We start from the raw sequence: 13183 nt of genomic DNA, 5'->3' as shown, positions 1-13183 counted from the left end.
GTGGTTTAATACATGTTCTCCTTGATACTTCAGAAAAGCAAACAAAAAAGAACATGGTTTAGTAAAAGCAATCATGAACTAAGATAAGTATTTAAATATTAAAATAAATATATTACAGCATTTTCTTGGCTGCATGAATGGCTGCATAACTGATCTGCTGCAGTGAAAGCCAGCAGTCACGAGATTGGTGTCCCTAGGAAGTACAGTATTCGAGGGGTGTGTGTGCCACTGAATAAATGGGTGAAGTATAAATGGGTGCATGTTGGGAAGAATCTTGGCAAGGTGGGTTAAAAGCTGAGACTTGATAAGTGAATCTCCCTGGCTCGTAAAGAGCGTCCAGAGCTCCTGTGCAAAGTCTGAACTGAAAATCACACAGATACGCACATTGACTAGGTTCTGATCCTCAGAGGACTCCCGGAGAATGAACACTTATAAAAGAAGGTGGCTCGCAGAAAGACTCTGGATATTGTAAAACAAAACTGCATAGCTTCATCTGGTTTCCTTTGGACTCCTAAAGCAGAGTTGCTGAGTTGTTGCATTCTTGTTTGATGTACTACATGAAATCATATTATTAACTCCAGAGACACAGCGGGCTGTTCCCTGCTCCCTGGTCAGCATTTCACCATTGCTACAGCAACGGCCACAAACAGCTGTGCAGACCCTGAGAATGGGCTCGTTCTTGGGCCCTGACTCTCCCCAGGCCTCTCGGCAAGCACCGGCTATGCCGGTTATGGCTGGGACAGCTTAAGCTTCCCTCAAGCACCGACTCTTCAGGTGCCAAAAGGTGCGAACTTGAGGAAGGGAAGAGACAAGAACAGCGAGAGAGCAGGCAGTGAGCAGAAAGTCTTCAGCATTAGCTCAGCTAGGGCATAACCAGACCAGCACAAACCCTTACCAACAGCTTCTGCTGGACTATTTCCTAGAACAAGAATATTACCTGTTGATTAACCTCTCCTCAGGCTCATTCGAAGCTGAACATCTAATGACAGCTGTGTAATTTGCTGTGGCTGGGCTTCAGCAAGTGTGCAGAACAAGTTACCAACAAGACTGTGCCTCAATTGTGCTTAAACCAACAGGAGCAGCGTAGGTGAGTGTAACACAGAGTGTTTCAGCACTGTAACGCAGATAACAGCGTAGCCTGAGTCCAGGGAAGGTGGGTAGAAAACCAACAGTAAAGCATTCCTGCTCGAGCCCTGGGGTGCTGTGTTGCAGACTGCAGAGGTAGCTGGTGCAGGCCTACACGGGAGGTGTCCATGTCTGTTATTTTGGTGTTTGAGTGTGAAAAATGTGTCAGGAAGGCTGTGATTTTACAAATTTAGACCAAGGATGGAACAGGAACTCACCTCCTGTGCACGTCGTGGAATACAACGACAGGACTCAGAGAAATCTTGAGCTACTCAAGAAAATCTTTTTGATGGAGATTGTAGCAGAGATCCAAAGACTGACTGCCAAAACTGAGAAAGGCAAAACTTGGCCATGCTTGGCTTTAGCAATTGTAAAATGACTGCAGTGCTAGAAATCTGACATTGGTTTGGAGAGCGAGTCACCAAAAATTGTCCTGGCACTGGTTTACTAACAGTTATCTAAATATATAGCTCAATACATATCAGAAAGATATGCAACGTAGTGAGTGGAAAAACAGTTAAAGAAAAGCCTTCTCCATTCAGAAGAAACAAACACATCTGCCTGCTGTATGGATGACATTTGGATCAGCCAGCAACAGCAAGAGCGAGTTCATGAATAGGCAGACACCCGTTCCTTCCCACAGCCAGCCACCAGGGATGATCTAGCTGCTACAGAATGCTTTTAAACTGCAAATGTGCAGCCTGGTACCCACCCACAAAAGACATCTGCTGCAGACAGAGTTGTCCTGCTCAACTCGGTATCCAGCAGCTACACCCCAAACCGGCTGAGGCCAGTCCGTACTTCTCGGAGGGGAAGATGTTTCTCTCTGTTGTTACAGGCACAGCGGAAGCTCTTGGTGTGCTTTCTTGCTGAGGTCCTTCCTTCCTGCTCTGCTGAAACCATCCTCAGTGGTCAATGTCTCCTTGGCTGAGCTACTCATCTGCTGACCCACAGATGCTTTGAAGGCTCAGGTCTTGAGTAGACCATTTCCTTTATGAACAAGCTGCAATATAAATGCAGTAAGGATCGTATAATAGTGAGTCATTAACTTTAATTTCTTTATAATAGCCCTAATTAGGTTCTGTGCATTCAGAGATTTGAATGGAAAAGCTTCTGGAACTCAGATTCTTTTGTTTGTACATTCTCTGTATGTTTTCAGCCATCCCAGAAGTTCAGGAATGTTAAACTGACACAGAACATACTTTACAAAACGAGATTATTATTCTGCTGTGCCTGCTCCAGGGGAAAGAAACATCGTGAGCTTCACTTCCTGGAGACAGATAAAGAAGGTCTGAAAGCACTGTCTTTACCCATCCGTGGGGAATTCACTGCCCTTCCAGGAACTTCACTGGCAAGAGACAGCATTTTTCACTGGCAGTTTCTGAGCTGGGGATCTGAACTCTTGTCCAGGCATGAAGAGAATAAAACTGTGTTTTAGGGTTAGTGGAGAGCACACACTGAAGAAGCAGGAAGGCAAATGGCAGATTTGGCATCAGTCTTTTTTTTATTAGGTATCCAAAAAAAATTTTTTATGAATGAAACCTGAGCAAATTTGACATGATAATTCTAACAAGTAATGCTGCTACAATTATTTCTTAGGTCCTGAGTCTGCAAGCTCTGATACTATCTTTAACTTAAAAACATGGCAACATTCTAAACTACATAAATAGCATTAATTATCAGTGTAGAACATGTGAAGCCCTTTTGCAGGACGAGAACCATAGTGTCTTGTAATACGCTCAAGTCAGCATGTTTTAAGGCTTTCCTTGGCAGGTTCCCAGCAATGTTTCCTCAATTGCAGTGTACCTTGCTAATGCCTACACCTTGCTGATCCCAGCACTCCACATCTGGTTCTGCTGTAGCTGCCCTGGTTGTTAATGCTCTGCAGAAAAATACAGACCTCCTCATTGTCATGGAAAGTGCTTTGCAATCCTCAAAGGAAAAATACTGTTGAGTTAGAAACTATTAATGTGCAAGACTAAGAAAATAAATTGCAGTTTCAAACAAAAAAAAAAAAACATAGAGAAAGTACACACTCCTTAACAGGATTAAGGCACACACACAATCTCCTTTCAAGACAAGACAGAGAAAAGCAGTGGGCAGCTATGTGAGCTGGAGTTCAAGTACCCCTGAGTTCCAGCAGCGATGCTCAGAAAGCACTCTCTGTAAATCTCTTCATCCAGAACCAGTATCCACTCTCAAACAAGCCTGCTGTTTTCAGACACAGCTAGAAAGCATTGGTGCTATGCTTTCCCTGGAACTTCAGAGAACGGAGAGGATGAAGAAGAATGGCAATATCCAGTGAGTATTATAATAAAAAGACAGCAACCTACAGCCGTTTGAATTCCTTTGTACATGAAACAGGGAACTTTTAAAGTGACCCATTCCCCAAAGTGCATTCTTTAATCCCCAGGTAAACCAGTAAAGTTACACTTGCTTAACTGATAGGGGCTGTGTAAAGAATTCAACATTCTGGCTTGGCAGGAAAGACGATTACTTTGTGAAAACAATGACATTGTTTCTACATTTGTAGCACAGAAACTTCCAGGGGTCACCATGGTATCAATTACTTGGATTTTTATCAGCCAGCCTAGGCACTGAATGAAGGATTCGAATACTCTAATGACAGTCACTTAGTCTAAGCCTGTAAGAACATACCATGGATATCGTACATAAACCTGTTTGACCTCTGCACATATTTGTGTGTGATACACACAGGTCCTCACTTCCATATCACAGTGCCTATGTCAGAAATAGGGAAAAGGTGAAGGGGAAACACGGTGAAGCAGAAGGGTCACACTGCAAAAGTAACCTGCCACCTTCTTACCCATTTTCTACCAAGAGAACTCTGTAGTAACAGGGCATATATAAAGAAAAGGAAAAGGATTTTAGCTTCACAGACTGAGGGTGGTTCATTTGGTGGTTATGGTATGAAATTCTTAAAATACTGTATGTTTTATGGGATGTGTGAAAGCTGTACTGCAGTTAAGGCATTAGCACATGTGGGGTGCAGATTGATTTCAAACTCAGACATTCAAAGTTTATCACGAACAGATGCCACGTTCACATGGTTTCCTAGGGAAATGACTAATATGCTGCCTTTCACAGTTTTCCAGTACAACACACCTCACTGCGATTTGAAAGTTCACAGCCATTGATATTCATAACTCACCCCTCTCTGTAAAGGGCCCACATCAAAGTGCTGTGATTTGGATCCTCGGTTCCAGTCTCTCCAGCAAGAAATCGTCTGGCTCTTTATCTGTTCATTGGTGCTTCTCTCTTTGGTCTTTATCTTTTCATTCTTGGTAAAATTCATAGAGTGGTGACACTCAGCACAATGGTATTTTGTGGTGCACAATTCCCTGTTAAAGAGGAATGAGCCTGTGGCTTGATGAGTCAGATTAATTCCTTTCACTGCAGTCTGCTCATGGCAGGGCACCCACAAGCCATTGGTTTAGAAGTAAAAGCAGCTGACAGAACCAAGACAGAGTTAGGAAAAGCCCCTTCAGATGGAGCAAAGGTGGGTATGAACATGTATTATAAAGACAAAACATTGATGTTAATTTAGTGTCTGTGCAACATCGTAATCCCATAAAGCCACATAATCCCTACCTTTCTAGTCTTCCAAAACTGCCACGGATTAGGAGGCAAGATTTTTATTGTCTCACCCTTTCAGCTGGCACTGACATCCCACAAAAGTGGAGCCATAAACTATGCTTGCTTTTCCCTAGGACATACTTGGAAGCAGCATAGATGGACCTTATCTATTTTTATCTGATTTAACATCTGTGTTGAAGGGATAGCCCAGCAGTCCTTAATGGTGGGGTAAATTTGCAGTGATTTCAAAGGACAGTTTGGTGGGACAGTAATACAGACCAAACACAATTACTGATATAACTAGACAGGCTGGAGGAGTGGCTTGCTGGCGCTGGATCTGCTGAGAGATTCTTGTCCTTACTAACCTACTTCCTTCGTTCTTTACACTCAGTGAAGTTCTCCCCCCACCCCCCCCCTTTTTTTTTTTCTCCAGCAATGCATGGTATAAACATCAGGGAGTTTCTTTAAGTGTCTTGAGCCCATTCATTTCTCTCCTGTCTGTTCCCACTGATTCTCACAGCCATAGTTGCTGTGCTTGGCTGATGGAGTCAGGCATCTTCTGTTTGCCAACAGAACATGGCAAGCCTGACTCTGCTTTCTCCTGCGTCAGTTTTGCAGAAACGTATCTCCACTGAGGTACTTTCCACTCAATCCAGAATTACACCAGGGATGTTAAAATAAGAATGTTCCACTCCTAGTCAGGTGGAACACAGCAAGGTGAAACCATCATTATTTTTGATACTTTTGACAGCAAGCAGTATTGGAAGTAAATGGCATTGGAAGTAAAAGCATTAGCAGAAATGGAAGTAAAATTTGGATGGGTACATTTTAGTCCGAATGACTTTTACGAGTCAGCCTCTATGAGGAATGTTGGTACCCCCCTCATCTTGGCTCCACTGCAAGGAAAACAGACAATTGGCTGATGTGGGTCTTGTCAGCAACCCATCTGCAATGGTGGTGGGAGAGGAATGGTGCACACTTGGCTCAGGTTAAACCTGGCACTTCTCCTTTGCAGCGTGTCAGCCTGCAGGCACAGCCCTGCCTGCAAGGCAGACAGCGCACCTCTTAGACAAGGCAGAGCAGTGGCCAAGCGCCTGGGAAAGAGGACAGCAATCTTGGACACATCCAGGACATGCTTCACTGTGTTTTAATCCTTTTCTGCTTTTATTATAGACAGAATGACGTTGTGTAGAGCATCTGCGAACCAGCACAGGAGTTTGCCAACAGACAGTGCTGAGTTTTTTCCAATTAAGAAGCTGCCTGCAGGCCTGACAAATGGAAAATGAATTTGACTTCTCTGTCAATAACTGAATGATTCAGTTGGCAATTTCCATTCTCCTTTAAACACTCAGAAGATGACACTTAGCATGTGGGCAGCCTCATGGAGAAAATCCCTGTGAAAGTCCTACCGTGTTGTGCCTCCCTCTGGGTACTCAGCAGATCAGGCAATTGTCATTTGTGATTCCCCTGCATAGGTAGGAACGGGAGACCCAGCTGGTGCTCTGGCAACAGATGCTGAGAACAACAAAAGAAACCAGCACAGGGGCTGAGCACTCAGAATAAGAAAACACCCACCCCAGACAGGGTGATTATGTGCAGTCTTATTAACTAATCCTTTTGCAGAAAGGGATTTGCCTAAAGACCATTTCCAAGGAGGCTGCACCACTCCCCCATTCATAACTAGCGTGATTCACCTTGTAACATGACTGATTTCCATTTCTAAGTGCTGCTTAATAACAAAGTTCTTACTGAACTAGAGAGACACAGTCTAATCAGACATAAATTAGAAGCTTGCTACTACAAAATGTAATTTCCCATAAAATAAATGCTGTTCCCTACATCAGAGTATGAGCCTACTTTCTTGTCTTGCAGGACACACCAGCAGTGCCCATCTGGCAGGCTCAGCTCAGACACCTGAAGCACAAGGGACAGGCACAGGCACCCTTGTTCTGGGGTCAGGAGGTGAGTGTGGTCCTCAAGCCGAGGAAACACACTGCAGGGATGACGTGTTGCTTCTAGAAGGTCCTGTGGCAGCATCTGAGTGCATGGGCTCAAACACCGGCATCTCCATCCTCCTTGGGTTCACTCTTCCATGGGATCCCCTCCTTGATCTCTATCTCTCACCTACTTTGCACTGACAAGTGAGAGGAGATCTGCTTTGCCAGCAGGATTTGAAGATGCACCACTCAGGACTGTTTCCCTGGAAAGCATTTTTGTCAACTAGCACGTAAACATGTGATTTAGGAAAAGCAAATGTGCTTAATTACAGGGGACAGACTGTATGACAGACAGATGGCAGAATTTTGTCATCGTATAATTAAAAGCTTCAAATCTGATCTGACACGTACATATACAGAAATCTAAACAATGCATTTGCTTGGCTCAAGGGCAAGGCTATTGCAGTGAACACTCACTGAACCCAAATTTAATTTTCATGGTATTCTTGAACTAGAGGCCTTACAACACTTAACAAAAAGAATCTTAAAAGCGAATGGTAATTTGAGAAATAAAATCAAGAATTGCCTTTTATACAGTGAATAATTTCCATTAAAGGCCAAATTTTAAAGCCTTCGCTACTTAGGAGAGGCCATGTGCTTCTTACTGGTGCCGATAATTTCAGTGCAGCCATTTATGCAGCAAGGCACTAGGAAAGATAAACATTAGAATCAGGATTTGGATAAATATTGCTATTAAAGTACAATGCTGAAACTTTTTCACATCCGCAGAACCAAAGGCCAGGCCCTGTTCCAAGGAATTTTAATCCCCCATAAAGCTACACAACCATATGGAGAGGTCCCAGCCAAAACAAGGGGTTCACTCTGACTTCACTGTGGTCAGTGCACAAAGCCATGCTCCTCAGGAGCACACTCTGTCCCAAGAAAGGCTCACTTCCTCAAGCGCTACGACTTGGCAACTAGAAGATGGAGGCTCTGCTCATGGTCTAAAGTATTCTGAAATCAGCCCTTTGCTGGGGCAGAAGCTGGTGGAGAAGGATTTCAGCTTCTGCTCAGTGGGTCCAACCTGCAGCGAAGGGGGATAAATTCATTCATGCCAGGGTGTTCCCTTGGGAAGGTAAGGACCTGGTGGAGCCAGGTAAGGAGCCCATGGTTCTAAGTTCTGTGAAGCTAGGGCAGCCACCTGTCAAAGTTCATGTAAGATCACGAGAACAACCAAATCTAACCCTCTCTGGTGCTGCTCTAGAGAAAGTAAGGGTAGACACTGCTCAGTGTTTTACTCCACTGTGTAACACAACACTGCTACTGATCCAAGTTTGCTGATACACAGTTTATATTTAACGCATCATCTATTCTAACCCTTCAGACCTGAATAATTAGTTAAAAAATCAAGGTCCTGTGGATTGTTCCACCCAGGTGGAGAAAAAAGGGACAGAGTTAATGACAGTGGTACAAGTCCAGTTACAAAAGCAGACTGTTTCCCAGCGCACAAAAGGAAGGAAACGATCCCAAACCGCTTCCTCCCTCCGCCTCTGTCAGCCAGTGCCCACAGACTACCTCTTAGCCATAATCACAGGGTCATTGTGCTCTGCGACCGGTCGGGCTCCACGTGGATTTTTCCGCGAGGGAGAACCACCGGTCCTCAGAGGACAGGCAGAGACAATGGCACTGCTTTGTGATCCCAAAAGTCCTGGGAAAACTGTAAAGGACAACATCTTGTAACACAACTGTGTGGTGTGAGAAACTACTTGACCTTGGCAGGATGTGAGCCCAGCTACGATGTACATTTGCTCTGCATGAAAAAAAGAGCGAGCACTTGGAAAAAGACTTTTAGGTCAAAACTCCACTTTCAGTGCTGTGTGATGTACTTCACGGGCTGCTGCTACCCCGGCCGTCAGCGTATTTAAGACTTGCCCTGGTTGTCCCTCTGTCCTTTGAGCCTCCTACACTTCCGAAGTGAATCTGCAACGGCGTTCTCAAAGCAGCACCTTGACTCGGTCACCACACGGAGCTTGCCTGTGCACCGTGCCCGCTGGTGCTTGCACGGCAGGAGCGCGCCTGCACGCACAGGTGAAGCTCCAGCCGTGACCCGCCTGGGCACCGCTGCCCGGGACCACGCTTGCCGCACCGCCATGGCCCTGGGGGGGGGGGGGGGGGGGGCAAAGCCTCACGGCCGCGCCAACCCGCCGCCTCCGCGCCCAAGCCAAGCGCGGGGCGCGCCCGTGTCCTGCCGGTGCCGGCCTCGGTCCACAGGGGCTGCGGACGCGGCCCGGGAGCGCGGCTGGAGGCTCCGCCCCGTCCCCCGCCCCGCGGCCCAGTCCCCGCCCCGCCCGGGCCCCGGCTGCGGCCGCTCCCGGCCCCCGGCCGGGCGGGTCTCTGCTCACGTCTGGTCCCGCCCGGGCACGTGGCGTTTGCGCGCCGGGTACAGGCCCCGCCAGACCTCGCCGCGCCGGCAGCGGAACGGGAGCGGCGGCGCTGCCCCGGAGCCCCGCGCCCCCGTGACCTGCCCCGCCCCGCGCCCGCGGACCCGTCCAGTCCCGTCCCGTCCCGTCCCGGCGGGCATGGCGGCGGGCGGGCGGCGCGGCGGCGAGGAGCTCCCGGTGTACCTGGCGCGACCCGGAGCGCCGGTGGCGCCCCGGCAGAAGCGCGGCGGGCTCTTCTGCAGCGTCGAGGGGGCCTTCGAGAGCAAGACCCTGGACTTCGGAGCGCTGCGTGTAGGGCAGCGCCGCGCCCCGCCTCCCTCCCGCCCCGACCCCGCTCCCGGCTCCTGCCCGGCCGCCGGTGACCTCCGCGCAGCCCCCGACGAGGAGCGGCTCCAGGACGTGGCCCCCGCGGATGACATGGTAGGGGCCGGCGCGGCGGGGACGCTGGACGGGTGCGGCGGGCGCGAGGCCGGCGCTGGGGCTCGGGCGGTGGCGGGGCCTCTCCCGACCCCGGGCCGCTGCCCACGGGCGGGGCTCGGCAGCCTCGGGACCCGGGGCCGGTCCCGCTGGAGCCTGGAGCGGTGCGGGCGACGGGCTCCGCTCCCGCGACGTAGCTCCTGCCATCCCTGGCGAGATGGGAGTGAGGGCAGCAGGCAGGCAGGGCAGACCGGCCGCGCTGCTGTCTGCCGGTGTGCGAGGCTCCTGCCCGCGGGACGCGTTGTCTTCGGTTCCCAGCCCGGTCCGAGGGTCCTCACAGCGTTACTGGGAGCGGTAAAGCCGAGTGCTGGAGCGGCTGACTGGGCTTACTGCGGTTGCTCGTTCTATACTTGAATGAAAGAATACCTGCCCCCATACCCCCTCACCAAGGGGGGTTTTAGGGCTATAACTCCAAACAGGCAGATCCTTATCTCACACTGACACAACTCCGAAGCACCACCCCAGAGGCGAGGGACATCCCATTGATCTGGAAGTGGCATTACTAAAGGTGTCATCAGGCACAAAGTTTCTCAAGTTGTGCCACGATGAAGGTAGTGAACAGGTTCATCAGCTCCACAGCACAGATCCTCTTGCTTTGTGGTTCTGGTCCCGTTTACACCTGTGTAAGTTTGGCCGGGAGATGATGAAGTTAATGGTGTTGGGTGAACTCCTCATCTGGGGGGGTCAGTGTGCCGGTTGCTCAAAATGGGCAGAGGAGGCCACTCAGGTCAGTGAGCTCGTCTGGGGCTGAACTGTACAGTGAACAGTTGTCTGGTGTCCAGGGGTGAACAGGGCAAATTCGTAAAACCCATTTTTAAAATGGAACCAAAAATCACTGAGGTAAACAGCGAGCCTGCAGTTTAGCCTGAGGGGAGTGGTGGGTGTCCTGGGGGCTTGTGTCCAGAGTGAACCTTGATAAAGTGTGTGATCTGGAGGACCCACCTCACCAGCCTGATGGGAGAAGCAGCAGCACTGAGATGCAATTGGCCTGTTTCAGTTTTGAGGAAAAGCATCAACCCTCTTTAATGTCTGCATCTTCTGTAGGGGGCTCTCAGCTATGCAGTGGTCTTGAGGTTTCTTCACCCTCTGCTCTCTGGCTTCTTACTGGTGCATTCTTTGGTTCCCGTTTTTGAGCATTGCTCCTTTACAGCCTGTTTTAGAGTCAGGAACAAAGTTGACATTATATTCCTCTCAGTACCAACCTTGTCCACATGGTTTGAAGAGCAGCTGCAGAAATGACCACTGTATCAACAGTTTTATGGCGCCGCTTGTTGGGAAAGAAACAACCTCAGCCTGTCTGCAGGCTTTGCTATGAGCTTTGCTTTGTTAGCCCTACCAAAACTTTGAAACAGTCTTGTTCCCTTTTAAGGTCTTATGTAGATCTTTATCTCTGGAGTTTTGTAGCAGAGGTTTTCCTTCCACAGCCCCTCTCTTCCTGATGATTTCTACTCCTAGATTTCTTCCTCTGAGGCCTTCCACCAGATGAGCATCAGGAACCAAACCCTTTTTATCTGCATGCCTTGCCTAAGAAAGTGGGAGGCTTCACAGATGGGTTCCTGTGTGTATGTGGCTGGAAGGAATCCTATGACTCGCTGCTGCAACGTTCAAGTTCAGGAGTTCGGGTGCTCCATGCACACCGAGGCGCACCGCGTGCCAGCTTCTGCTGAACCCTGCAGATTCAGAGCGCACAAAGGCTCTTTTGTCAGGGCAAATCGAACCTCTGAATAAATTCACAGATTAAGAAAGAGAGAGAGAGGTTAAGTCATCTACCTTTGACCAAGAAACTTAGTAGGGAAGCTGAAAGTAAGAGAATAGCCTGCACACAGGGCAGCAGGCAGAGATGTGTCTCCTCATCCTTGCAGTGAGCAGTTTCTTGGAAGCCCCCCAGACAAGCACACCTTTTCTTTAATTTTTTTTCTTTGTAATGGCATTAATTGCAATCAAAGCGCTGGCTGTTCTGCAGGAAGAAACTGCAGCGTGTAACACGTGAGGAAAATCAACCTGTCAGTGTGAGACAGGCCCAGGTATGTGATTCAGTCTCACTGTGCTTTATCACCAGGTCTGCTGGAAGAGCAAACCCTGAGCTATGGGTGCGGGCACAGTGAAGCCGTGGTTATGGCTCAGGTCAGTCAGGTGCCTGCTTGGCTTCACCACTGGGAGCCTGAGCTTTGCCGGCTGGCGCAGGGACAGAGCGGGTGATGGGTTGCTGGGGCCCTGGCTGCAGAGGCTCTGCCTGTGTGGGCAGATGGGCTTTGGGACTTGATCACATCCTGGTGCCCAGTCCTGGCGCTGGGCTTGCCCAACCAAGATGTGCCTTTCAGGAGTCTGCTTTCCCTGCCATGAGTTTCTGCTGCAGCAAGGGTGGTTGTTGCAGAGCACTTGAAATGTGTAGGAAGAGTGTTGAGGGGCTGGATTCTGCTCTGATCTGGACTGTTTTGCAGAGACCTTATTTAACAGGAGCTGTTTAACTCTGTGCAGGTTTCCCTCAGTAACATCTTGTGTGGACTCTCAGGTTTTCCTGCAGTTTTCCTTGAGGTCTGCCATGCCTTTTGTCTAACTGGAGCGGATTACTTTACTAAAATGAAGTCAAAGAGAGTTTCTCTGTAGGTCACAGACAAACCTTCTGAATTCCTGTGGTAAGGATGTTCACAGAGAGCTAGTAATGTGTGAATAGTGGAGAGCTGCGCCACTGGGCCTCTGCAGGGGAAACATGACTTACAGAGCGGGGAAGGAGCTTTTAGCTCTGTGCTCAGTGCTGGAGAAGGTGGTACAGCAGCAGCTTGTGATAGCCTCTCCCATGCACCTCCTTGCTGCCCAGCCCAGGCAGGAGCACTCCCTTGTTGCGCTCAGCCCCGTCCCGTCCAGTCCCACTGCGTGGTTCAGCCGTGAAGTCGTCATTGCCAAGGCAACTGGCTGTGGTCCCACAAACACGGCACTGCAGCGGCCCCACGGCGGCTGGGGCAGCTCCATCAGCCTGGCGCCCCGGAGGGCGAGGAGCAGAGCCAGGAGTGTGAGGGAAACCACTGGGCTGTGAAGGCCAGCCAGGGGTCTGTCCCCTCCTGAGGACCTATGGCACCCTGCCCTTGGCTTGCTCCTGAGCAGATGTGCCCTGTCCTCTCCAGCTGTGTGACACCCTCGGACCTGGTGTGATAGATCCTGGAGACGTGGGGCTGCCTGCAGTGGAGAGCGAGGCTTGAACCGACTCAATCCTCTCTCAGTTTTTCTGACACGTGTAAAATGTGCTCTGACTTCAGCATTCAGTGTTCTTGTTTCCATTGCAGGTAATTTATAGCAGAAACACCAAGCCAACTGCAGCGTTTTCCTCACGGGTGAACTTAGCATGATCTAAAGTTGCAGTTGTGTGCTGCCTTTTTGCACAGTTCTCCCAAAATCTTCCATTTGTGAAAGAGATCATAAAGCACTTGGATAGCACCAGTTCATAACCTCAGTATCACCCCATTCAGCAGAGAGCTCAGGTTTCTGTTTTGGTTTTACGTTTTTTAAGAGAAAAATTTGGAGTTACATTATTTCTAGTATTTCTGCAAACAATAGAACAAACCCAAGCCACTGGACTAGTTCCCACAATGCAAACAAAACAGTGAAAGC

The 13183-nt window shown here is 49.1% G+C and overlaps 1 protein-coding gene across 1 annotated transcript in view; it reads left to right on the top strand.

Annotated features, from left to right (window-relative positions):
- The first annotated feature begins 9229 nt into the window (after positions 1-9229).
- Positions 9230-13183, top strand: part of DPYSL3 (dihydropyrimidinase like 3) — a 29294-nt gene continuing 25340 nt past the window's right edge. Inside the window, exon 1 of the mRNA XM_061457174.1 lies at positions 9230-9520. Coding sequence (XP_061313158.1) covers positions 9239-9520 — 282 coding nt within the window. The 5' untranslated portion in view covers positions 9230-9238. The remainder of the gene's footprint in view (positions 9521-13183) is intronic.

The sequence above is a fragment of the Pezoporus flaviventris genome, unplaced genomic scaffold (genome assembly GCF_033815535.1).
Source record: "Pezoporus flaviventris isolate CSIRO_AGI_PZ_B2104156 unplaced genomic scaffold, CSIRO_AGI_Pfla_v1 ptg000023l, whole genome shotgun sequence".
Taxonomy (NCBI): Eukaryota; Metazoa; Chordata; class Aves; order Psittaciformes; family Psittacidae; genus Pezoporus; species Pezoporus flaviventris.
Note: the sequence above shows the minus strand (reverse complement) of the source record. Positions and strands in the feature narration are given on the sequence as shown.